At 36.2% G+C, this 25005-nt stretch overlaps 2 protein-coding genes and 2 pseudogenes across 10 annotated transcripts; 1 reads left to right on the top strand and 3 right to left on the bottom strand.

Annotated features, from left to right (window-relative positions):
• Positions 1 to 200: 200 nt before the first annotated feature.
• LOC148721681 (peroxisomal 2,4-dienoyl-CoA reductase [(3E)-enoyl-CoA-producing]-like) lies at positions 201 to 24965 on the top strand. Of its 9 annotated transcripts, XM_088736862.1 has the most exons (10): positions 201 to 340; positions 1409 to 1473; positions 2312 to 2377; positions 3816 to 3846; positions 5258 to 5362; positions 6079 to 6316; positions 19126 to 19391; positions 19802 to 20389; positions 20962 to 21110; positions 22233 to 22456. In XM_088736862.1, exons 1-7 carry the CDS (start codon positions 283 to 285, stop codon positions 19235 to 19237), a joined length of 675 nt encoding a protein of 224 aa, XP_088592988.1. In that variant the 5' UTR covers positions 201 to 282; the 3' UTR covers positions 19238 to 19391; positions 19802 to 20389; positions 20962 to 21110; positions 22233 to 22456. The 9 variants fall into 9 exon arrangements, with proteins under 9 accessions (XP_088592988.1, XP_088592987.1, XP_088592989.1 ...); XM_088736861.1 differs by lacking the exon at positions 20962 to 21110 and having other exon boundaries at positions 19802 to 20454; XM_088736863.1 differs by lacking the exon at positions 20962 to 21110.
• Positions 6422 to 23271, bottom strand: LOC148721682 (uncharacterized). Its single transcript, XM_088736823.1, has 6 exons — positions 23141 to 23271; positions 18033 to 18088; positions 16127 to 17288; positions 14621 to 14740; positions 13517 to 13627; positions 6422 to 11696 (listed from the first exon to the last, which is right to left on the bottom strand). The coding sequence occupies exons 2-6, from the start codon at positions 18051 to 18053 to the stop codon at positions 10558 to 10560; spliced, it is 2553 nt and encodes an 850-aa protein (XP_088592949.1). The 5' UTR covers positions 18054 to 18088; positions 23141 to 23271; the 3' UTR covers positions 6422 to 10557.
• Positions 20009 to 20667, bottom strand: LOC148721683 (uncharacterized; annotated as a pseudogene).
• Positions 20562 to 24374, bottom strand: LOC148721684 (uncharacterized; annotated as a pseudogene).
• Positions 24966 to 25005: the final 40 nt, after the last annotated feature.

Below are 25005 nucleotides of genomic sequence, written 5' to 3' on the forward strand. Positions count from 1 at the left end.
ATCCTTTGTTCTGACACAGTAGGGACGTAAAGCGCATGTACAAGTACCCATATTTGGAAGCTTGAACAACTTTCTTATCCATATTTGGAAAACCGTTTCCAGGCCTTTACTACCTGGAATCTCTGTCTCGTGTAGTCTCCTCTCGCAGCCGTTCTTTTTCTCGGGATCCCGAGAAAAAGAACGGCTGTGAGAGGAGACTATGTCTCGTGAAGCTTCTTTTCATTTTCGTCAGATGCCGTTTGTTAGTGTGAGAGATAGAACAAGGAGGATGGACAAAAAAATATGAACGTTGAGAACTTCGAGCTTCATAAACTGCAAAAAGATGGAGAGAGAATTACAGGTTCAATATGATTTTATTAATGTTATTATACTTCAAATAATTTATGAACTTAAAGAATCGATACATATTCTATAATCTCTCTTACAGTTATTATGAAGAAAAAAAGAACAAAAACAAGAGATTGTTCTCGTGTCCATGACAGTTTCTCTGCTTTCCCTATTATTTTATTATTTTTCTCTTTTTTCAACATTGTCGTGATCTAAATATTTCAAATTTTTCCCTTATATCCTCTTTACAGGAACAGCTGCCTGTCAAACACTTTGAAGCTGCCTTACTTTGGAAAAAGCAATTCAAACCCCTGAGCTTTACCATTCTTTTATTTAAATCTGACTAGCCTATTATTACAAACAAATCTCAATGCATGACCATAGTAACACCAATACTGCAACCAAATTAGCAAGCTCTGGTTGACAACTGTACTATTTGAGCAGAACTAGCCATTTCATCCACATTGCTAAGAAAACTTTGGCAAGGAAAGCAATTTTCAAGCAGGAAAGTGACAAAATGGGATAAATGCATCAATTAGGAGATATTATTTCATTTAACACCAAATTCTCAGAGCTAGATTTGTAAGAAATATATCACAGACAGTGCAAATGATTCATGTTTTGATGTTACAATTCAAGTGAATGGTTTTAAGTTAAGAGTTTCTGTAGTGCATTAGGTTCTAATGTAACTTAGCAGGTAGAACTACCCAATTTAACATTTGCAATCCTTGATAGACATTTTTTATTTGGCCTCTCACCTTGCTAGAAACATGCTACTCATTGTGCTTCAAGATAATTCCTTTCTTTTCTGGTACAAGCTCTACCTCTACTGTATCCAGACTCACAAGTTCATCGTAGTTATAACCCAAAACATTTGGGTTGTTTTCATGTCTTTGACGCACACTCAGACTTTTCAGATCTGACAGGTCCCCCAGTGAAGGTCTTGGCAATTCTGTAATACATTAATAGTAATCATTATAAATAAAAATCAACTTTGGTAGTAAGTTTCTTGGTAAGTTTCAAAGGTGCTCACAATCAATTGTTCAACCTTTCACAATTTTTTGGTCTTATCATGTTATAGTTTTTGACATGGATGCTTTTGGAACCTTCAATGTAAGCAAAGCTGTGTATAACAAATGTTTTAAGGTAAGTGTAGTGTTGCAAAGTCTTTAATTGTAACTGGAACAGACTCAGATATCCAAGAAGAGTTTATATCAAAAGTAAAACAGATCTAATGTATCTAAAACGTCATTTGGCTTGGCAGCCAAGCCTACAATGTCCAGGGATACCGGGATATAACAGTAAGAATGGTTTTTTGATTAACTGATTTTACCTTAAGTGTTAGATACTGGCTGTGTTAACTTACCTCCTTAGATTGGTGAATAAGCATTGATTTACTCATTAGAATCAAAGTAGAACTTGAAATAACACCTATTAAGCTTGAAGCATTCTGTAAGGACATTCACATTTTACTCAATATGGATCTGGATCATTTTTGACCCATTTTGGTGCATATAGCTTGATGAATAAAGTACATTAAACTCTGATGGCTGCAGCCTGAGTGCTTATTATTGTAAGCAATAAATTGATAGGCTTAATTACTGTGATATTACCATGAAACTCAGGAAACTGCACATAAACACCACAACTATTTATGGAATATATTATTTTTTTGTGTCTCCAGTGAGGTGTCAGAGAAACCAAAATTTATCTCCAAACATCAATTATAATCATTAGTTGTGGTTTTGAGGCTTACTTGCATGCGCCACACTTCAATGCGATAGATTGGTGGGTGCAGAACTGACTTGTTACAATCAGTGGTTCTCAGTTAATAATACCGACAGATTAACTATAACTGTGGCTTGCATTAGGAAATCAGAAATCCCAGAGCAATGTGCTTTACCGTAAATTGATATTTGTTTTGTATTTGCACTGTCATCAGTGAAATTTATTATTATAGTACCTTGCAAATGATTATTTTTAGAGTAATGGCAATGGTAACATCATCAACATCACAGCCACACTTCATTACAATGGAAATCCTCTGCAGGTCTGTAGTATTTTTATGTAAAAAGTTAATTAATATGAGAACCCTTTACACCCTAAAATCAGTATGCATATTCTCCATACTGTTCACTATGCATTTCCCAAGGTGCTGACAAGGAGAATTTGTTTAACGATCAAAAGCTTCTTTAGTTAGTGATCATTTCCTTTATTCCTGTAACCTTTATATTTGATACAGGGGTTATATTGTAAGGAGAAATTACATGCTAATCTGACTCTTAGGGGTCAAACGGATTATAAATCAGTTAATATACAACACAAACAGATAGTTTAGAATAGTCCATTTTACAGTTGTGTGCTTGGTTGCCAAGCCTTTGAATGGGAGTGAGGCTAGGGATGACCTTGTTATGATACAAACCTTGCTGCCTTTCAAACGTAAATCACTTTGTTATCATGCTAACTAGATACAGGTCTCTATCACAACAAGGTCATCTTTAGCCTCACTCTGAATCAAAGGCTTGGCAACTAAGTACACAACTGTAAAATTGGCCTATTTGATTCTCACATAACTCGCTTATCCCAACTACAGTGGAACCTCCATTCAGGAGGCACCCTAGTAACCAGGGCAAGTGTCCCCTGAATAAGGCTTGGGTTGGAATTTGTTAACAATTAACCACCAAAACGAATAACATTATCTGAATTGTTATCCTTTAATTGCCAGCTGATTTATATCTGTTATCAAATGATGTACTGTTTTAAAAAGGTCATGTTGTGAAAGCTGTCATCATTGTGATGATAGCGTACACTTAATCTTTGGGGTCAGTTACATTTATTAGTGGTAAGGTGTCCCCTAAGTGGACTTTAAAACCAGGCTTTGAGACCCAGAAAAAGTGTTCCTTTTCCCTAAATGGAGGTGTCCCTTAAATAGAGGTAACAGATACAAAGATTACCTGGCACATATTTTTCCAGGACCAAAAATCTGTGACCCCTTAATGAGGATCGCTTCCCTAAACAGAGGTGTCCTAAAAGAGATCAGGGTCCAGTTTTTAATGAAAAGATTCGAGTAAATGGTTGAGCTAGTCAAGACAAGACAAGACAACTTTATTTAGCCAGGGTGGCCCTGTCAGCTGCGAGGCTGGTATCCTTAGGGGCCCTGGTAGTGTGCAGAGGAAAGCAGGCATTCTTATTATCTCTTACTGGATCTCAATAAGATTTTACACATTGATTCCGGTAATGTTTCTATCATGCAGGTTCGAGTTTCAATTTGTCTCATGGTCTTTGGTTCTTTTTCTCTACTGTTAGCTCTGAGAGTTTCTTGCTAAATTAAGCAGTATCCCACAATACACTTTCTTCATTTTGTCATCACCTCTCTGCTTAAAGATGTATCAATCTTGAAATGTGCTTATATATAATGAAAGGATTATAGTTAACTACTTCTTAACTTAATGAGTAATTTTTTTTAAATTAATTTTTGTCCCAATAAGTGTCATGCTGGAAGTGCAAAAGCTGCAATTGGTAAGTTCATATGATCACATTATAATACAAATGAATAGAAATGATCTTAAACAAATGTGTCAATAAATGAGGAACCTTTTTCATACTATTCAAATACTGCTAAGGTTCTTAGTTGCACATTTAATTACTAGTGCTAAAAAAAAATAGTCTGCTCCACCTTTTACGTTTATTTATCACACTATGAAATTTTTCACAGCAAATTTTTATGGCCAGAACTCTTAAAAAAATCCCTGTGATTAATACTTTAACTCTGTGAACTTATAGCTGTAACTCATGACAAGCAGACTGTGATAACCCCTTTAATTCTTTCTCTCCTGAGATCTCTATAGTAATTCTCCTTACTGTCTGCCATACAATTCTTATGATGTTAGTTTGAAGAATTTGGCATTAGATCAACTAATTATCCCCTTATTGATATTTTTCTTTATTCTCATCACTTGTCTGCTTGATATTTTATTGATCTAGTAAGGAGCAGTTCTGTCTTGGTCACTTAGGGAGTGAAAGGGTTAACTCTCAAGAGAGAATTTCTCTTTACAATATCAATACAATTAATCAAGTAGACAATAAGAGACAGTTACTGCAATAGAGAAAAATATCAATTAGTGGTTTATCAGTTGATCCAATAATAATAATTAATAATTATTATTAATTATAAAGTAATAATAAGTAATAAGTAATTAATCGAGTAGACAATAAGAGACAGTTACTGTAATAGAGAAAGATATCAATTAGTCGTTTATCAGTTGATCCAATATCAAATTCTCTGAACAAAAATCATGAGAATTGTGTACTAGTAGATAATAAAGAGAATTAGTATATACTAAAACAGTGGATAGCATTGAAGTCGTGCTCTGATTGGCTAGTCAAACTCCAAATATCCTTTGCCATGTACCTCCGAGCAACTCGGGGGAAAAAATTAGCATCCCGGTTTGCATCCGTGACAAGTGAAGAAATCACTCAAATTAAGCAGACCCTGAAAACACAAAGAAAGCAACTAAATTTGGTGTGGCCATGTTTAAAGGTAATGATTTAAGTTTTTAACCCAGAGTTTATCGACTATGTGACTTTTTGCATGGCTTGTTGTTTCAGTCCTTTCCACTTGGGAAAATGTTGGAATTGTTGCTGAAATGTATGAATTAAACTCAATTTTTGGTGGTGTAAATTAATATTATCTCACTGTTTTTGTATTTACTAAAACAACTATTCACCTCAGTGTTGGTGGTTAGCGGCGGATATGTACCTCGCCACTTTGCAGCTCGGTAATTAAATATCCACCAACCACCTCCACTTTGGTGAATAGTTGTTAATTATCATTGAGATCTGGCTGTGAAAGGGTTCAGCAAGGTTAGGATTTCAGATGTTTCCTCCAGACATTTACTCCCTTATAATCTGTTTCTTGTTTCTTTATCAGAGGGTATGTCAAGACATCTTGCTGTTGAATGGGGCCCAGATGGTGTCAGGGTAAACTGTGTTGCACCTGGTGCTGTGAAGGACACAGAGGGTTTTCGTAGACTAGGTAATGAATTCCAGCTGAAAACATAATGTGCACGTTTTACCTGCACCTAATTCAAGTTTCATTTCATATACTTTATGCTTAGAACAGAACAGAGCTTCAGGCTCACTGTCTTTGGTTGCCAAGGTGACCAGGAACAACTTTGGTATCCAAAGTTCCAGCAAAAGCAACCTGTGTTTAGCATTTATGTGGAAAGCTTTAACATTGTTATTTTGAGTTTTTAGATTCTAAAGTTAAGCCAGGGTGAACGTTTGGCTGCATAGAATGTCTCAATAGATTTTGGATGTGTACAATTATTCATAGAATAAAGAGAGTAAGTTTCTAAAGAAACTGTGGTACTGCTGCATCTGTGGGAGTGAAAGTAATTTGGTTTTGTCAGCCAAGTTGAAATTGTAAATTGGCCACTGTAATGAGTTAAAAAGCTGACATTTAGAGTATTAGCCCTTTGTCAATTGCTCTGATGAAGGACTAGCTCTGGAAACGTCAGCTTTTTAACTCTTTATGCTGGCTAATTTACAATTTCAAATTAGTTGATAAAACCAAATTATTCATAGAATACTTTACTTGGCTGGGAGCCATTCGCAAGATCCTTTGCACTCATCTTGTATTTAAAACATTTAATTTACTTGAATCCCTGTTCCTTTGGCAAGTTAGTGCATTTCACAGTTTTCTTTTACTTGAAGTCTAAAGGAAACTCTAGCTATACTTTCTCTTCACAGGCAGCAAACCGCTCCCACCAAATTTCATTGAGAATGTGCCTTTACAAAGACTAGTTTTGTGCCAAGATGTGGCAGATAGTGTACTCTTTCTAGCAAGTGGTGCTTCAGCTTTTATTACAGCAAACACACTAGTCGTAGATGGTGGCGGTTGGATCACAAATTCTGTTTCCATGGCAACAATGAACAAGGCAATTAGCAAGTTGCGATCTGTGAGATTCAGGGGCCCAATCAGTGTCTGGTAGGTACTTGTGTAAATTCCATCTAAGTCTGACTTTTTTTTGGCTTATTTTTTTTCTTTAGTTTATTTGATTGTAGTTAACAACAACAACAACAACAACAACAATTTTAACAACAACAATTTTATTGATTTACAACAATTTTGATTATTGATTTACAATTTACAATTTTACAATTGAGAAGTGCCTACCCATAATTAGTTGAAAGCTAGTCAAGGCGGGTAGGTATAATTAAGTTCGGCTTATCACTAGGTACTTACAAAGATTTCAAATTAGCAGTTGTTCAGATTACACTAAGAAAACAATAGTTCAAATTACAATAAATAGTAAATCAATGCTTAAAATTAAAATAGTGAATTAATTTAATGATAATAATAACGGGAAATAGAAAGAGATTTCGCTATACTGGTTGTAGCTAGAGGATTGATGAGGTTTACAAATTTTTAATTATTTCAAGAATTGAAGATGGTGTAAGATACAAGTTCTGTTGTTTGAAGATGTTAATAAGTACTTCATGTATTTGTTTTTTAAATAAATTTCTTTGGGCAGATTTTTTGATACTGTCAGGTAAGGCATTCCATAGCTGCACACCAAAGTGGGAAAAAGAATTCTTAAGATTTTCAAGACGAGAAGACATGACATAAAATTTGTTGATAGTTGCTGTTCTGGTGTTGTAGGAATGTATATCTGAGACATGGGTTAATAGATTTTGAATGTGGGGAGGAGCTAGTTTATTTTGAATATCATACATTAAACAAGAAACAAATTCGACATATAGAAAATAAACAGGCAGGATATTAAGATTAATAAAAAAGGAATAGGATGTTCACACTTTGGAGAAAAAGTTATTCAACGAATAACCCGCTTCTGAAGGAGATTAGCTTATCCAAAGTTGACTTTGATACTTGACCCCACGAGCTAATACCCTAAGTTAGGTAGGGGAGAATAAGAGACTGATATAACTTGACAATGATAGAAAGGAGTACAAAGTGTCTCAGTTTAGGTATCATACCGATGGTTTTGCTATTTTTTAGAGCAATGAGACCAATATGAGTTTTCCAGTTAAGATTCTTGTCAATGAGTATGCCAAGACATTTTACATAATCCTTGCATTCTAATGGTGAATATGACATTTTATCGATGTCAAAGATATTTATCGTCGGTTTGAAAGATAGCTTCTTTCTTTAATTTCAAAACATTACATCATTAGATTTCTTAGCATTTAGAGTTGATTTGTTTGCTGTTGGCCATTCACAAAGCTTGGTTAACTCAAGTTCTAGGGATAAGATTTTTACTACCACATAAGATACTGGTGTCATCAGCAAATAAATAAAACTTGAACTTATCTGAACACTTTGTAATATCATTTATATACATCAAAAACAGTAAAGGCCCCAGAACATAGCCTTGGGGGATGCCACAATCAGTCGGAGCCTTTACCCAAATATAAGAAGAGAACCAGTTGTTAACTATACCTCCTATTCCATAATGATATAATTTCTGCAGAAGAAAATGCAACATTTTGTCACTTGTTTATCATCTGTCTGTCAAAATATGATAAAGTATCAACTCAGAAATGTCTAACATGGATGACACCTTGTTGATATCTTGCAGTGCAGGCATCTTGTTAGGGCAAGTTAACATTAAGCTTGCGATAGTTTATTCACCTGCCATGTTGAATTGAATAAAATTGATATTTGAAAATCAGCAGCTTGATTGCCTGGTCTTAACAAACTCTTGTTTTGACCTGATTTTATTCAAACACTCATTCCCATTTTTCTTGAGGTTGAGATTTTTCCTATAGTTGAATGCAAAGGTTGCAGCATATCATATTGAGATAGTTACATTTACTTAAGTAACAGTAGACATAAATGCCTTGGGCCTCAAAGAAAATGGATTATAACCATTTGATAAAATCCTTCATTCAAATTATTCAACAACTTCATGGCAACTTAATCAAAATACTCTCGAGACCTCAGACATCTCAAGAGTTCCACACCAGCAACAATATCTATGCTAGGATGGATTGTAGGAGTGAGTGTTCCATCTACATTTCATGGCCTGATTTTGTTGCTTAATTGCTTTTTGGGGTTTGGTATAGACTGAAGTGCCCTGAAATACTGATAAAATCAATGCATTATATATATTACTTGTTTATAGATGGCTCTTAGAGCAAAGTTAGTCTTGAAACATCCACAGTCAAGTAGCTAGGTCACAGGTCACTAATGGCTTTACCCAGTCATCCTGTTTGGAAATTATTTGCAAGTCTCTGCACATTAATTAAAATCTAGTTTGAAATTGGATGTTTATCATCTGGCTAGACCAATCAAAGTGTAATTGCCTTTGACATATAAACACATCACAATTCTTTCTTTGACATATTGACCTTGTGGTGACTATCAAGTCCTCTTTGTAAAGTATTACTACAATTCTAATGACTGGTGGCGGCTCCATTATCTCTTAACAGATTTGAAAGACACTGCTACATTTTAGCATTGATATAGAGGCTGCGCGTGCCCGGCTTGGTTACAATCTCCCAGTAACAACAGAATCAGATGTAAATTTCATAAAAGTTAATTTTCTTTTCTTTTCATTCATTTAGGCACCACTTATCTAAATTAAACAATTGCTACAACCTTACTTACAGTTAGGATGTTTCTGAGGCAAAAATTGAACATTACCACTAAATGATGCTGAATTGTAAATTCAGTAGTTCTCGCTATTTTGTGTCCTACTAATTGCAAATCTAGATCACTGTGAAAAACTTTCATTAACAAATAGCTATATATAACCATTCTAGAGAGGAAAGAGAATTAAACAGATCTTGACTTAAAGTGAAAATAGATGACCAACATGTACAGTTAGCTTGCCACACTATATTATATAACTATACAAGACAATTCTCAAGCCACCTAAAAAACTTGAATTCAAAGTTCTAAAAACTAGATTCTAAATACTACATTTCCATTAACTAACAAGTAACTATGATTTATAGGAGTCCTTGAAAATCTTAAACATTGTGATTAAAGTATACCCTTAAGTTTGTACATTGTACTAAAAAAATATTTATAACATAACCAAAGTAAAGCACGTGCTCTGATTGGTCAATTTAGCGTCCCCCATTTGCCCATGGGTGTACGCTGCTGACGTGAGCAAATGCAAAGACTATTTTTCCGCGCGCGCTTGTTTTTTCTGGTTGCGTAAGATTTGTTAAATAAAAGGGAACTCTTTAGCTACAATGTATCAATGTTATGTTCTAAAACAAATGGTAAACACCACAGCGTACACTATTGAGTTTTGGTTGCACTTGGCAGGTTTGCTAAGCACTCAAGAAGCTAGAGTCACTCTCGGCTACTGCCTCGAGCGACTCTTACGCTTCTTTCATGCTTAGCAACCTCCCGTGTGCATCCATAACTCAATAGTGTATGCTGTGGTGTTTACCATTTGTTAAATAGAAGAGCAAAGTGCTAAAGCCTTTCCTAAAGGTAAGCCTGCAAATGCACAAGTGGAGATGTGTTTCTTGTACTGCTTCTCTACACACAAGCTGGGAGGAGTGACAACCATTCCTAGCCCATTCAAAGAAGCTACATGCCATCATTTCCACCTTTAGATGGCCTAGTTATTCTTTCAGCTGCAGAGTAAGATGCAATTTAGCATGGAAACTATAAAAGACACAATATCCTGTTTCCCTAAAATCTAACAATATGTCTTAGTTACAATAATACATTGCCCATGAGCAATATGAAGGAAATGCTGTGTTCTGATTGGCTACCTAAGAGATTGCCTGATTTGATTGAACTGACGTACAAAGTTCCTAACTTTTGGACAATGTCAGAGATTGAGTCACAAGGAAAAGGTGGCAGAAAACAGTCAAAACAAAAAGAACAGAAACTTTAATTTGCTACAAACACAGTTGGCTTTCTTTCCAGTTTTCAAAATAAACAAGTAATTCTTAATTCTTGTTGAAGCAAAATCATTTTGCTATAATTAAAAAAAAAACCATTAATTAATGCTTTATTGACCAAGCCGGTTCAGTAAAGATGGTTGGATATTAGCTTTGCCACAATATAATTAGCATCACAATAAATGCAAACCTATGAGTAAATACAATAAAAAATGGACTATCCAATCTATCATAACTATAAAAAAAATTGGAGTTTCTCTTTTTCAAACAAAAACTAATAACTATTACATCTAATTGCACCTGTCCAAGTATTCATAAAAGTGTGAGCCTCTGGGGCCTCTAATCTGTTGTCGGCAACAGACCCTCGTGTGTGAGAGGAAGAAGATATTTTACAGCAGCTTGTTTTCCTGATTCCGCAGCCCACATTATGGGGGTCTTATCACAGCCACCCCTGGAATTAGGGTCATGACCACGGTTAAGCAGCATCTCAATGGCTGCAACATTACCACCTATTGCTGCAGCAGACAAAGCAGTCAACCCTTCCTTGCCTTTCATGTTTTCATCAGCACCTCTTTTGAGCAGATAGTTAGCAGCCTCCAAATTGCCCTTACTCAAGGAAACCAATAATGGGGTTAAACCTACAGTTTCACCTCTAGAATCAATATTAAGACCTTTAGAAAGCATGGTGTCAATGATGGTGTCAATGATGGTGACATTGCCAGACTGAGCAGCAAAATGGAGAAGGCTCCATCCATCTTGCCCTTTTAGTGATGGATCTGCTCCATGTTCAAGAAGGCAATTTACAGCCTCTATCTGTCCACAAGCTGCAGCACAGGCTAATGGCGTGTTTCCCCCACTATCTCTTGAATCAAGGCTTAAACCAGTAGAGAGCAGCAACTGAATTGCTGCAACACTTCCGTACTGTGATGCTATGTGTAAAACATTCCTCCTGGTAGATCCTGTTGTCAAAGACAGATTTGCACCCTTTTCGAGAAGATATTTCATAACTTCTACATTGTTGAACATAGTAGCTATTATCAATGAGGTGGCTGAATTACATTCATCATCTCTAGAATCAATGTCAATGTCATAAGAAAGCATTCTCTCCACAATGGAAGTGTTGCCACCTTCAGCTGCTGCATGAAGCAGATTTCTTCCTATGTAGTTTTTAAGGTGTGGATCTGCTCCTTTGGTAAGAAGAAGGTTCACTGTCTCCTTTTTTCCAGCTGCAGCTGCCACCATTAATGGTGTTGTGCCATCATTACCCCTTGAATCTATGTCTAACCCAGAAGACAGCAACATCTCAATGATCCCTTCATTACCACTCTCAGCTGCAGAATGTAAGGAATTCCACCCTTTGGTTTCAATAGGCACACCTCCTTTATTGTCAGAAGTCTCTGTGGCTGGCAAGGACACTGATTGAGTTTTAGTCCTCTCAAGAGTGCTTAAAGCAGAATCACAAGTCTGAAGCGAAGCAGCTGTTGATAAATGTAAAAATTAGTAAAACAAAAGGGGTGTTATGAAAACGAAGACCCTCGAAAAAGTCTGAATAAAGCCTGCTTAACCTTAGTAAGGCCCTAAAATATTCCGATCACTCGTTCGATGGGGATGTCTGTTCCAAATTTGGACTCATTGCATAGAAAAACAAATCGAAGAGCCGAAAGTAGTGGTGGCTGAAGAAAGATCAAGAAAAACCACGCGCAAACTGTCTTAGCATATGAAAAGCTGAAATAACAATTACTAGAGCTCAGGCTAGGGTACGTCTCCAATCGTACTTTCAAAGGATTTTCTGCTTTCAATAAAGGGTCTTCGTTTTCGTACTACGAAAACGAAGACCCTGCATTAGCCAAAATAATTGCTTACTTTTCAACGAGAATTTTCCAGTAGAGAAAGCTGAACTGTCAGAATCTATTTTAGCTACCAAATACAGTAGAAATTGATTATTTATTGACAGAACCCAAGAGTCATTTTTCCTGTACAGAATGCGTTCTCTGTTATTCTGTCACGCAATGCTAACTATAAATCAAAGGCAGCTAGCATTCGAATTCTGCCTGCTGTTCCAGAATAATAATATGTGTTGTAAGTTTAGCCGAGGAAACCCTCGAGAATATCAACACCAAATTGGCTTGCATAGCGAAACAGAACAGACAAGACAGGCCATATAATAATATGAGTAGTTTAATAATGGGAAGAAACGCGTGAAGTTTAATGTATTATATTACTAAGCGTTGTTGCTGTTTAATGTGTGTTTAAGTTGTAGTTTCTATGGTTTTCTGCTTACAGGGTCTTTGTTTTCGTAGTACGAAAACAAAGACCGGGTCTTAGGTCTTAGGTCTTCGTTTTTGAGGGTCTTCGTTTTCGTAACACCCAAACAAAAGTACATAAAAAAATTCAAATATTAACCATTAAGATTAAGACACAGTAGAAGAAATAAGAATGGATATATAGAGAAAGTATGCTTAAGTAATCTTTCCTGTTTATCTATATTACATTTGTGGCTGTATTAGGAAGAATGAGGTTGGGGGGGGGTGGAAATTCTAAGTAGCCTTTAAGGTGTGGATCAGCCCCCTTGGTAAAAAGAAGGTTAACTGTCTCCTCTTTACCATTAGTAGCTGTCACCATTAACGGTGTCAAACCATCATACCCCTTGAATCTATTTCTAACCCAGAAGAAAGCAAAGTTTTAATTATAGCTTTATTGCCACCCTCTCCAGCAGATTGTAAGGGATTCCATCAGTCCTGTAGTTTCTATGGGTATGACACCTCCTTTAATGTCAGAAGTTTCGGTAGCTGGCAAGGGTGTTGATTGAGTGTTGTTCTCAACACCAGCAAAGAAGATATAGATAGAAGAAATAAAGTTCTCAACAATGCATCAAGCAGAATTTCCATGCTGAATACCAGCTGTTGAAAAATACAATGGTTTAGGAAACAAGAAGAAAGCAAAAACTCAAATAGCAAATATTTAGGGTGCAGAATAGAGTCAGATCTGTACTTCAAAGGAATTTTCTTTTGGAGCCAAGTTTTAATTTTTTTTTTTTTTTGTATGTGTTTTCATGGTTGGACACATTGTTTGTTTGGCTTACTGACATTTGCAGAACAAATTGAAATGGAAATCTGTAATTTGCAAAATGAACTTAAAATCTGTAATTTACAAAACCGAAATTTGAAATTTACAAAATGTTCCATTTCACAAATTACAGAAAGCCATTTGATCAAGAAATTGATGACAGAAAGGATTGATGTTTGAAAGGATATACTAAGTAATTGATTAATTGAATGATTGAGACAGACAGAAATACCTGCATCAGGAACTGGGTCTGATGCCTGCTCAGAGACCTGACTTTTTCCCTTCTTAACAGTGTAGAGATTGCTTGAGCATGGAGCTTTAGGTTTCTTGTTTCTGGTGTTTCCTGAAAAGTATATATTAAATAAACAGTCAAAAACTGCATAAGGTTACAAGTAAAGCACAATTTTAATAGCATTTAATAGAACTAGAGGTTGTACAATGATGCAAGAAGGAAGTGTTGAAGAATATTTGTCTCACACATGCAAAATAGAAAACGCATCCTACACATTTATTAGTACCCTTTTCCACAAGAGAGAGATGATTCAAGTATACATTCAATTTGTCTAATTGATGTTCAACCCAATAATCAAATGGCAACAAGTAATGGCATTAACAATAATAGTAGTAATGGTAATAAAAGTAATAATAATTTAAAGGGGCTAGCTTAAAAGCCTCATGGTTCCTCAATCCTCTGAGCCCCAACAATGATTACCTAAGATCCTTTTAATGTTACCTTTTAATGATAGAGTTTTTTTTCTTTCTTTTTTTTGAGACTTTTATTTCACATCACATTCTAGGATATTCCAATTTTCTGTGTCCTAAGATATTCCTCAAATTCCCCAATCCACCATTCCTCCCTTCCAATGTTCAATTGAGTAACTTCACAGCTAGTTCGCTTTCCAAATTAGCAGCTCTTTTTGGCTTAATTTAAGTCACTGATTCAAACAGTCAATTGTTCTCTTTTCAAATTAACAAAAATAGTAGCCCTTCAGATAAAGTCAACAACTTAAAGAAAGCAAATATTTCGGATCTGTACAGTAATTTTGTTTTGGAGCAAACTTTTTTGAATTTTTTTTTCTTTTCATGGTTAGACACATTGTTTGATTGGCTAACTGACACATACAAAACAAAATGAAATGGAAATCTGTAATTTGCAAAATGAACTTGAAAATTATCTGTAATATACAAAACCGAAATCTGAAATTTGCATAATGTTCCATTTCACAAATTACAGAAAGCCATCACTCGATCAAGAAATTGATGACAGAAAGGATTGATGTTTGAATGGATAGACTAAGTAATTGATTAATTGAATGATTGGGACAGACAGAAATACCTGGATCAGGAACTGGGTCTGATACTTGCTCAGAGACCTGACTTTTTCCCTTCTTAACAGTGTAGAGATTGCTTGAACTTGGAGCTTTATGTTTCTCATTTCTGGTGTCTCCTGACCCTCCTGCAGCCAGTAAAGATAAGATGGTAGTTACTAAAACATGGAACCACCCAAAACCACCCAAACCATCCAAAAACCACCCAAAACGAAAAAGGTCATGCAAAGGCCTGGGCGAGTAGGCTTGGCTACTGAGTTGAGCCTGGTTTCTAAGCAATTTCAGAAAGTGATCCCAAGTACATTTTTTGCTCCACATGTTTTTGTCTGTGGGTTTTTATGGTAAGTAAGAACACTTTCTGCCTTTATTATCATCATCATTATTTTTAAGATTATAGATAAATGCATATCATATATTATTAAAAACTGGATGATTGGATAATACAATTCAAGACTTTTTATTGGCTTAGCTATTATGGTATATGAGCCAATATACCATAATCTAATATCTGTACATTGTAACATCTGGTTTCTTCTTACAAAATAAAGTTGAGAAGATTTGTCTAATATCTTGGGGTCTTTTTTTTTTTTTTTAATAAAACAATTATCAACCCCAAACCCCAATTTAGAGCTTTAGACCAACAATATATTCTTAAAATTAACCATTAATTTTTGGAAAAACTGTACAACTGAAATTTAAACACGAAGGCGCACTATATGAGGAAGTCTTCCCTGGGAAGACCTAGACTCATTTGTCACTCACCGTTGACATGTGCGGGTCAAATTTAAATGCTGGTAGACAAACAGAAGAAGCTAATGAGATATCTATTGTTTACTTCCACCAGCATGGTGGCAATGAGGTAACATGTGAACCACCTACTTCGATCTCAAATTTTACTGCCACAAATACAGTTTCCATTGGAGAAAGGGAACACAAATCTCAAAATTCTTGTATTGCGATGAAGACAGAAAACAATTTTGAGGAATGGGCCCGCTGTTCACTGCTTTGGAGTAGCTGTAGCTCAAGCTGACTTCGCTCTAAGAGTTCTACATCACACGACAGTTGATTGACAAATGGTCCTGTGGGACCTAAGGCTCCTTTTATAGCGTGCCTTTGTGTTTAAATATTTACACTGAGTATGTGACCTTTAATAGTCATTAGTATATACTAAAATAATGGATAGCTTTGAGGGTATGCTGATTAGCTACTCAAACTTCAAATATCCTTCCTTATTCACTTCTGAGCAAGTTGCACAGGATTTGTGTCCGAGAATATTGAAACTGTTGCAGTAACAAATGAATTAATATCCTCTTTTGTGCTATAGTATCTCACTTTCTTAATATATATACTAAAACAACTACTCACTTTGGTGTCAGTCAGTGTTGGTGGCTAGCACTGTAAATATTCACCTCTTGCCACCTCCACTTTGGTGAAGACCGGTAGTAATGTTTTAAAAATAAACAAAATTTAGAAAAAACTTCTGCCAGTCTAGTGCACAAAATGAGAAGACTTACCAAATACAAGTTCATTCATCGTCTTAACAAGGAAACGACAAGGCTCATCCCAGCTGTACACCTGGGAATATTTAGCACAAAGATCTTTTGCCTCTGCAAGGCGTACATTCCTGGCTTTGTCACGCACAGCTTTTAATTCTTCTGCCCACTTTTCAGGATGCTCTGAATCTTTTACTATACACTGTGACCCATTAGGCACCCCACGTAGGGCTTCTGCTATTCCTGAGTTTTCAGTGACAAGTAATGGAAGACCAGCAGATATGGCCTGAAGAGCACTCAAACCAAATCCCTCGGTTCTTGATGGCAATAGAGCAATATCCGCCTCACAGAATAAGCTGGCTAATGTTTCCCTGTTTTCATCAAAGCTGCGGACAATTAGCTGATTACGACCAATACCACACTGACGAAACTTTTCTACTATTTCATCTTCTTTTCCTCTCTGTTTGGAAGCAAACTTGAGTTGGTAAGATTTATCCTGTAGGTGAGCAATAGCTTTTGCTGCAATTTCGTATCCTTTAGCATCAAAATCTTCATTATCACCACTCTCAATTACCAAGACACAAAATGTTTTTCTTTCATCGCTTGCTTGCTGCACATCTGAAAATTCACTGAAAATGCTTGGGGTCAGGTTGAAAACATCTTGTTTGTTGAGCTGGTGCTTATATTTATCAGTTAGCTTAGGGCCAATCGCTACAACTTGATCAGCCTTTTTACATAGTTCTATTTCGTCTTCCTGCATTTGTTGACCTTTAGAAATGTTTTTGTACATTCCAATTTCTTCAGGGGCGGAATGGACAACTTGAATCCATTTGCAATGACTGTAATTTGGATTTTTCTTTATGAGTTGAATTTGCCGACCAAGAGCTACTCCATGCCCTACAACACAATCCATTACATGGCCGTCAGGTACAGAGGCTAACCAATCAACTGGTTTAAAACCAGGCATTTCAATAGCCTCAATTAGTTTGACATTGTATTTACTATCAGCACTTTTCTTGTCCTCTTCACTGCATTGAGGTAAGAAGACACTGACTTCCACATTGGGATGTTTAGCCATCTGTATTGCTAGCTCTCTGTTGATGGTTGTTAAGTCTCCATTGCTTGAAGTTTTCCATTCAGCACTCAACAGGGTGACTCTCAGTTTTCTTTCCCCAGGGTCCTTCTGTAAGCACAAGATTTGGTGATTTTGGAAATTCAATTATGTATTGAATAAAAAAAACTTCATTTTATGAATTATTTTACTTATGACAGACACTTCTTAATTTTCAATTCATTTGGTAACTTCACAAACTTAATAAACTTGTACAAAATTTCCTCAGCTTTGATCATCCAAAAATAAAAATAGAAAAGGATGCAAAGTATAACAGTCATTGAAGACATACCAAGCACCACAAGTAACTTCATAAACATAATAAACTTATACATGACTCAATACACACATTGTCATGTTTTTAATTAAAAACGTGTGGGAAATTGTGAATAAGTCCTCAGGGTGGCAAAAAAAAATTGGGTCCTGAACCTATCTGAAACAACTCCAATAATTCCAAATATCCTGTGAGGTTTTTACAAAACCTTGTCCCTCCCTTAAGTGAAAGGTTGCTGCAAGACTTTATAGAATCATCTTTTAATCTTAAAGAAATGTGAACTTCTTTTACTCTCCCATTAATGTTTTTCCTCTACAGACCTCTCCCATCCAGTAAAACATATAATTAACTTATAGTTTCCAATCTGAGGCATGTAATTTGCTCCTGAATTAAGTGTGAGGTTTGGCAGGGATACACAGATAAAAATGTGTTTTAAAATTTTCCTTAAAATGAAATGACACCAGAGTGAATAAAAACACCCCAGCATTTGACTGTCAAATGTTGCAACCGTTGTTTTCAAAAACAGTTAATCAATACGCTACCTCTAATTGTCCCCACATCATAGGCACCGTTCAGATCAATGCTGACAAGGATGTTGCTAAAATAAACATCAAAAGAAAATTTATTTATTTTGTTATTTTGTTTATTCACACTATTCACACATTGAAAGAAAAAATACACAAGAACAGCCAAAGCCGGGGGCTTAAATGACCTAAGGTCAGTAAAAGACGTGAAGAATTTACAAGAGTAGAAGAAAGCTTTAACTAAAATAATTACAATATAATTAAACGAAGAAAGAAAAGTTCAGTCAGAAAACTTAGAATTGAGATACAATACTTGGCAACTAGTTTAAATATTTAAATGACTAATAATAAATTCCTATAAACCCCACTAACAAATACAAATAAATACACCTAATATAGTTTCATAAGGTGTGCAGATTATGCGTAGGCTAATTAACTACTCAGAGAAAAATACAGTCTTAATAACCCCTAAGTTTTTTTTATAGTTGCTTACTGTGAGATTATTGTGCACAGATAACGGAATATCATTCCAAATAATAGGAGCTTGCCAACTGATAGCAAATTGATACTAATGACAGGTTTTATTCAGGTTAAAACGCGAACAAGTCAAATAATTGTGATATTCAGAATTAAAATGAAGCATCGAGGAAACAGGAGCAGGTAAAAGGTTATTAAAATGTGAGAATACAAAACAGGCAACATGGAATTTATAAATAGAATAAAGTGGAAGAGTATGCTTAGAAAAAAGGGGTTTAGAGGATGTGCGTGGAGGAGAAAAAGTAATAGTATACGAATGGCTTTCTTTTGAAGTACATAAAGGGGTTTAAGGTAAGAAGCATAAGTGATGCCCATATTAAACTGCCATAATTTATATAAGGTAAGAAAAGAGAATTATATAAGGTTTTCAAAGTATTCAAAGGTAAGTATCACCTTGACTTGCACAAGACTCCTATTACTTTAGAGACTTTATCACAGACAGCAGAGATATGCGGTTTCCAAGATAACTTTTCGTGGATGATAATCCCGAGAAATTTGTCTTCCCGCACACGCATGATGAGAGAATTATTTATAAATATGTTTATATCTGAGGAGTTAATTTGTTTACGTCTAGGGTGAAAAATGATGAATTTAGACTTGGCAGAATGAACAGTGAGTTTGTTATCATCAGCAAAGAGAATGATAGACAAGAGGTTGGAGACATGAAAAAGATCATTAATATATAAAAGAAAAAGTAAAAGTCCAAGAACGGAACCCTGTGGAACCCCACAAATGACCGGATTATATGAAGATGTATGGTCATGGACCACAATGCACTGCTGTCTGTGGGACAGATAGCTAATCATCCAGGTTAATGGAATACCTCTAATGCCATAAAAGGTTAGTTTATTCAGAAGTATTTCATGATTGATCATCGTATCAAATGCTTTCTTATGATCAATGAAGACTCCAACAGTGTACTGGTTGTTTTCAAAACCTTCATAAATATTATTGACAAGTTCTAAGATGGCCATAGCAGTAGACTCATGTGGTCTGAATTCATACTGGTGATGATTAAGGATATCAAACTTTGTGAGGAATCCTGATAACCTGGGGTAAAAAGGTTTCTTGAGGACCTTAGAAAGACAGGGGAGAATAGAAATAGGCCGATAGGTGGAGAACAAAGAAGGGTCGTCCCTTTTAAAAACTAGGATAATCTTTGTGATTAAAGGAGCAGCAAGTAAATCAATTGTTTCTTTGATGGGAGACATAGAAAGACCATCCACACCCTCACATTTGCTATTTTTTAGACAGTGAACAGTAGAGGCGACCTCATCAGGAGAAGTGGGATTAATTTTAGAAAGAAACAGTCAGCAGAGTGACCAACAAGGAAATCTTTATAAGAAAATTGAGTAGGTGGAACTTTACTGGCCAGAGAGGGTCCTTAATGATAGCGAAGAAATTATTGAAGTTACTAGCAATACATGAAGGGTCTGAACATACACTGGTACTGTCTTTCATAAATTATTACAAAAATGTTGCTCGGATTTCTTTTTAGAAATAATCTGCTTAATAACTGACCAAGTCTTCCTCAGGTCTAAGCTAACCGAGACTAGTTTGACATGAAAATATTTTTCCTAGCAACTCTAATGAGAAAATTGTACTTATTTCAATACTTGTTATATCTAGTTTTGTTTGATTCAGTAGGGTTTGTTTGGAATTGTTTATAAAGAGAGTTCTTCCTGTTACAGGATACAAAGAGACCTTTTAAAAACCAGGGTTTAGAAGAACGCCCGGAGTCAGGGAATACAGGTTTAAGTAGAAATGACCTATGATACGCTGAAATAAGACGACTAGAGAATGTGTCATAGGAGTCATTGGGGGAGACAGAGTTATAGGTAACAGACCAAGCAATGGTTTCCAATTTAGACCTGAATGCTGCAACTGTTGCAGAGTTAATGAGGTGTGTCAATCTCTTTCTGGAAGGTGTTTCAGCATCTAATTTTAGATGAGGGACTTGGAAAATTAGGAGATGATCAGATGAATCAGAGTAGAGAATGCCACTATTCATACAGTGTTCGAGATTATTTGTGAATATAATATCAATCAGAGTTGCATTTGTGGAAGTTATGCGAGTTGGCTTAGGAATCAAAGGATATAGACTATTAGATACCATAATGAATAAAGGCTGATAGTTTCTAAAGAAACTGTTTGGGGCTGTGTCGGTGGGGGTAAAGAAATTGAATATATCAACAAAGTTAAAATGGTAAATTGGCCACCGTTACGATTATAAAAGCTGGCGTTTCGAGCGTTAACCCTGGTTGGTTATGTGTGCTTTTAAAGGCAGAAAATGGAGCTACGTTATTGGTGGGAACATGGCAAGGAGAAAAACATGAATAAATTAGTGGCATGAAAAGCGTTCGTTGATACCTGTGGGAATTGTTTCTAAAGATAGTTCTTCCTGTTAAAGGATACAAAGAGACCTTTGAAAACCAGGGTTTAGAAGAACGCCCAGATTTAGGGAATACAGGTTTAAGTGGAAGTGACCTGTGTTATGCTGAAATAAGAAGACTAGAGAATGTGTCATAGGAGTCATTGGGGGAGGAAAAATTCCCACAGGTATCAACGAACGCTTTTCATTCCACTAATTAATTCATGTTTTTCTCATTGCCATGTTACCACCAATAATGTAGCTCCATTTTCTGCCTTTAAAAGCACACACAAGCCATAATTCCTCTATTCGCTCCGACAAAGGGCTAACGCTCAAAAGGTCAGCTTTTATAATCGTAACGGTGGCCAATTTACCATGATTTCAACTTTGTGGACATATTCAAATTATTAGATACCATAAGATTGATGAACTCATTAGAAGGTTGGTGGGATTGTGAATTAAGGATATTAACGAATATTAATTACTTTTATCAGTTAATCACAAAAAAATTGTTGAATTACTGACAGGAGACTACCATGTTATATCAGGGCGTAAAATTAACTTTTTTTTCCAGTAGCCACTTGGCTCCTAAATATTCTAAAGTGGTAGCCAATTCCAAAAAGTTGGTGGCCATTATGACACACACAGAAAAAAAATTTTACCCTGTCACTGTACTAGATAGATTATCATATCAGTGATAACAGTCATGCAAACATCAAAAATGAGCCCGCTAATTCGCACGAGCTACTAAGAGGACACTAGAATGGATCATATACAACCTTATAAGTTACCTAAATCCAATATGGCGTGTAGTGACGATAGATTTACGTTCGACATCGTGCATGTGCTTCGTTTTGGAAACGAGCTTAACGAGGAACTTTGCTGCAGATTTATCTTTACAAATCTCCAACAATCACTAAATCTCTAGTTAAGGTGTGATTAGAAATTCTAGTCGCCAATTTGTCGACTAATTTTCAGGATTTGGTCGCCAAAGTGAAAAATTTAGTCTCATTGGCGCTTGTATTAGGCGCAATTTTACGCCCTGTATGTGGCAACTGCAAATTACTTTTGCTGGCATATTATGGTAGAGTGCAATGGTACAGTGCAATGGTACAGTGCAAAGGTGCCTCTCTGATCACGTAAAATTTAATTGACCAAAAATACCCAGGGAAAAATTTCTTCCTCCTGATTAGCAAAGAGACACAAAGAAAACCCAGGAACTTAATCTTAGTTTCTAACAACACCATCGATCATGTGATCAGAACTGAAATATGTTTGAGTAATGATTCTTAAAGTGTTCTTTGTTTTAGAGCAACAAAGGAAAGCGTCCAGCAACAAAGGAAAGTATTGTTCTTTCTGTAACAACAAAATGCAGCGCACAGACGTACTCTGCCGATTCATACGCAGTGGGAATCAGTACTTTCTCGACCCGCTGGTTGATTGGTACCCGGCCATTGATGATGAAACCCCAGTAAACAGATGTTGATTGCCTCGTAGTAAAAAGTAACAGACAAATAAAGTTCTGTTTCGTCTATTTGTGACCCTTGTCGTTGTTTGCTTGAGGTCCCTCTTAGAAACGAACAATGTTTTTGAATGTTCACGGTGTTGTCAGAAACGAAGAGCTGAGCCCTTTAGCGATAAAGGTTTCTCAACTCTGTTGTTTCTTCTGTTGAAAGAGACTAGGATAAAGTGTCTCAAGCTCACAAAACGTCCGTAAGCACGAAACGAGTACATGCCAAATAAGCAACGCCTCATTTTGTTGTTAGAAACGAACAGCACTCTTAGAATCGTTACTCGAACCATTTTGTTTTTTAATTCTGACCATACGATCGATTTCTATGTCATCGTAGTCTTAAAGTTATTGTCAGAAACCAAGACGAAGTTTCTTAAGCGTACCAAATGTCGGTGAGTACGAAACGAACACATACCAGACAAACAACGCTTCCCTCTGTTGTTAGAAACGAACAACGCTTTTTAAATCTTTAGGGTGTTGTCAGAAACAAAGAGCCCTTGAGAGAAAAATTTCTCAGACTTTTGTTAGTCTGATCTTTTACGTATTTGTTTCTTTGGGCGACTCGATTTGAGGCGACATGACTAAAATCTCGGGCAACATGACTCAGGTTTCGGCATGACTTCGGTTGAGATGACTCTCGGGCGTCTTGACCGTAAACTCTGGCATGGAGTTATGAAGCACAAAAATTAACTTGAGTTGGCTTACCAAAACTTTGTTGCTATGTTACTGTCAGTCTGGAGTGATAGTTCGCCGTGCTGATGATCTGAAATCACTTCATAACAACTGAAGGCATTACTTAAAGGAAAATGAACTAGTGAAACACCTCGCTAAACGTATTTCACGTCGATTTCCGCCTTGCATTTTCACTTTCGGCATTTAATTGGTTGATTTAGTATCACGTGAAACCAAACTCCATTGTTATCAAGTGATAAGATATGACTATTATTCCACTCTGCTGATTTCAAATTATTAAGAATTAAGAATAACTTGTTTACTTCGAGAGCCGGGAAAGAAAGCCAACTGTGTTTGTAGCGCAACAAGCTCACGAGAGTCGCTGAAATTATTAAAGAAACTAGCAATACATGAAGGGTCTGAACATACACCGGTACTGTCTTTCATAAATTATTGCAAAAATGTTGCTCGGATTTCTTTTTAGAAATAATCTGCTTAATAACTGACCAAGTCTTCCTCAGGTCTGAGCTAACCGAGACTAGTTTGCCATGAAAATATTTTTCCTAGCAATTCTAATGAGAAAATTGTACTTATTTCGATACTTGTTATATCTAATTTTGTTTGATTCAGTAGGGTTTGTTTGGAATTGTTTATAAAGAGAGTTCTTCCTGTTACAGGATACAAAGAGACCTTTTGAAAACCAGGGTTTAGAAGAACGCCCGGATTCAGGGAATACAGCTTTAAGTAGAAATGACCTATGATATGCTGAAATAAGAAGACTAGAGAATGTGTCATAGGAGTCATTGGGGGAGACAGAGTTCTAGATAACAGACCAAGCAATGGTTTCCAATTTAGACCTGAATGCTGCAACTGTTGCAGAATTAATGAGGCGTGTCAATCTCTCTCTGGAAGGTGTTTCAGCATCTAATTTTAGATGAGGGACTTAGAAAATTAGGAGATAATCGGATGAATCAGAGTAGAGAATGCCACTTTTCATACAGTGTTCGAGATTATTTGGGAATATAATATCAATCAGAGTTGCATTTGTGGAAGTTATGCGAGTTGGCTTAGGAATCAAAGGATATAGACTATTAGATACAATAATGAATAAAGGCTGATAGTTTCTAAAGAAACTGTTTGGGGCTGCGTCGGTGGGGGTAAAGAAATAATTTGAATATATCAACAAAGTTAAAATGGTAAATTGGCCACCGTTACGATTATAAAAGCTGGCGTTTCGAGCGTTAGCCCTTGTGGGTTGTGTGTGCTTTTAAAGCCAGAAAATGGAGCTACGTTATCGGTGGGAACATGGCAACGAGAAAAACATGGATAAATTAGTGGAATGAAAAGCGTTCGTTGATACCTGTGGGAATTGTTTCTAAAGATAGTTCTTCCTGTTTTAGGATACAAAGAGACCTTTGAAAACCAGGGTTTAGAAGAACGCCCGGATTCAGGGAATACAGGGTTAAGTGGAAGTGACCTGTGTTATGCTGTAATAAGAAGACTCGAGAATGTGTCATAGGAGTCATTGGGGGGAGGAAAAATTCAAACAATTTTCTAACAACACTATCGATCATGTGATCAGAACTGAAATATGTTTGAGTAATGATTCTTAAAGTGTTCTTATTTTTAGAGCAACAAAGGAAAGCGTCCAGCAACAAAGGAAAGTAGATATTATTCTTTCTGTAACAACAAAATGCAGCGCACAGACGTACTCTGCCGATTCATACGCAGTGGGAATCAGTACTTTCTCGACCCGCTGGTTGATTGGCACCCGGCCATTGATGATGAAACCCCAGTAAACAGATGTTGATTGCCTCGTAGTAAAAAGTAACAGACAAATAAAGTTCTGTTTCGTCTATTTGTGACCTTTTGTCGTGGTTTGCTTGAGGTCCCTCTTA

This window comes from Stylophora pistillata, chromosome 10 (assembly GCF_964205215.1).
Source record: "Stylophora pistillata chromosome 10, jaStyPist1.2, whole genome shotgun sequence".
Taxonomy (NCBI): Eukaryota; Metazoa; Cnidaria; class Anthozoa; order Scleractinia; family Pocilloporidae; genus Stylophora; species Stylophora pistillata.

Bases quoted from the DNA above. Each gene is read 5' to 3' on its own strand.
- LOC148721682 (XM_088736823.1), bottom strand. From the start codon at position 18,053: ATGATGTGGGGACAATTAGAG. The intron at 17,289-18,032 runs GTAGCGTATTGA...TTGTGCTTACAG, and splicing joins TGATGTGGGGACAATTAGAG to AAGGACCCTGGGGAAAGAAA. The intron at 11,697-13,516 runs GTATTTCTGTCT...ATTTATCAACAG, and splicing joins AGACCCAGTTCCTGATGCAG to CTGCTTCGCTTCAGACTTGT.
- LOC148721681 (XM_088736864.1), top strand. From the start codon at position 283: ATGAACGTTGAGAACTTCGAGCTTCATAAACTGCAAAAAGATGGAGAG. The intron at 341-1,408 runs GTTCAATATGAT...ATCATGTTATAG, and splicing joins AGATGGAGAGAGAATTACAG to TTTTTGACATGGATGCTTTT. The intron at 5,363-6,078 runs GTAATGAATTCC...TTCTCTTCACAG, and splicing joins AGAGGGTTTTCGTAGACTAG to GCAGCAAACCGCTCCCACCA.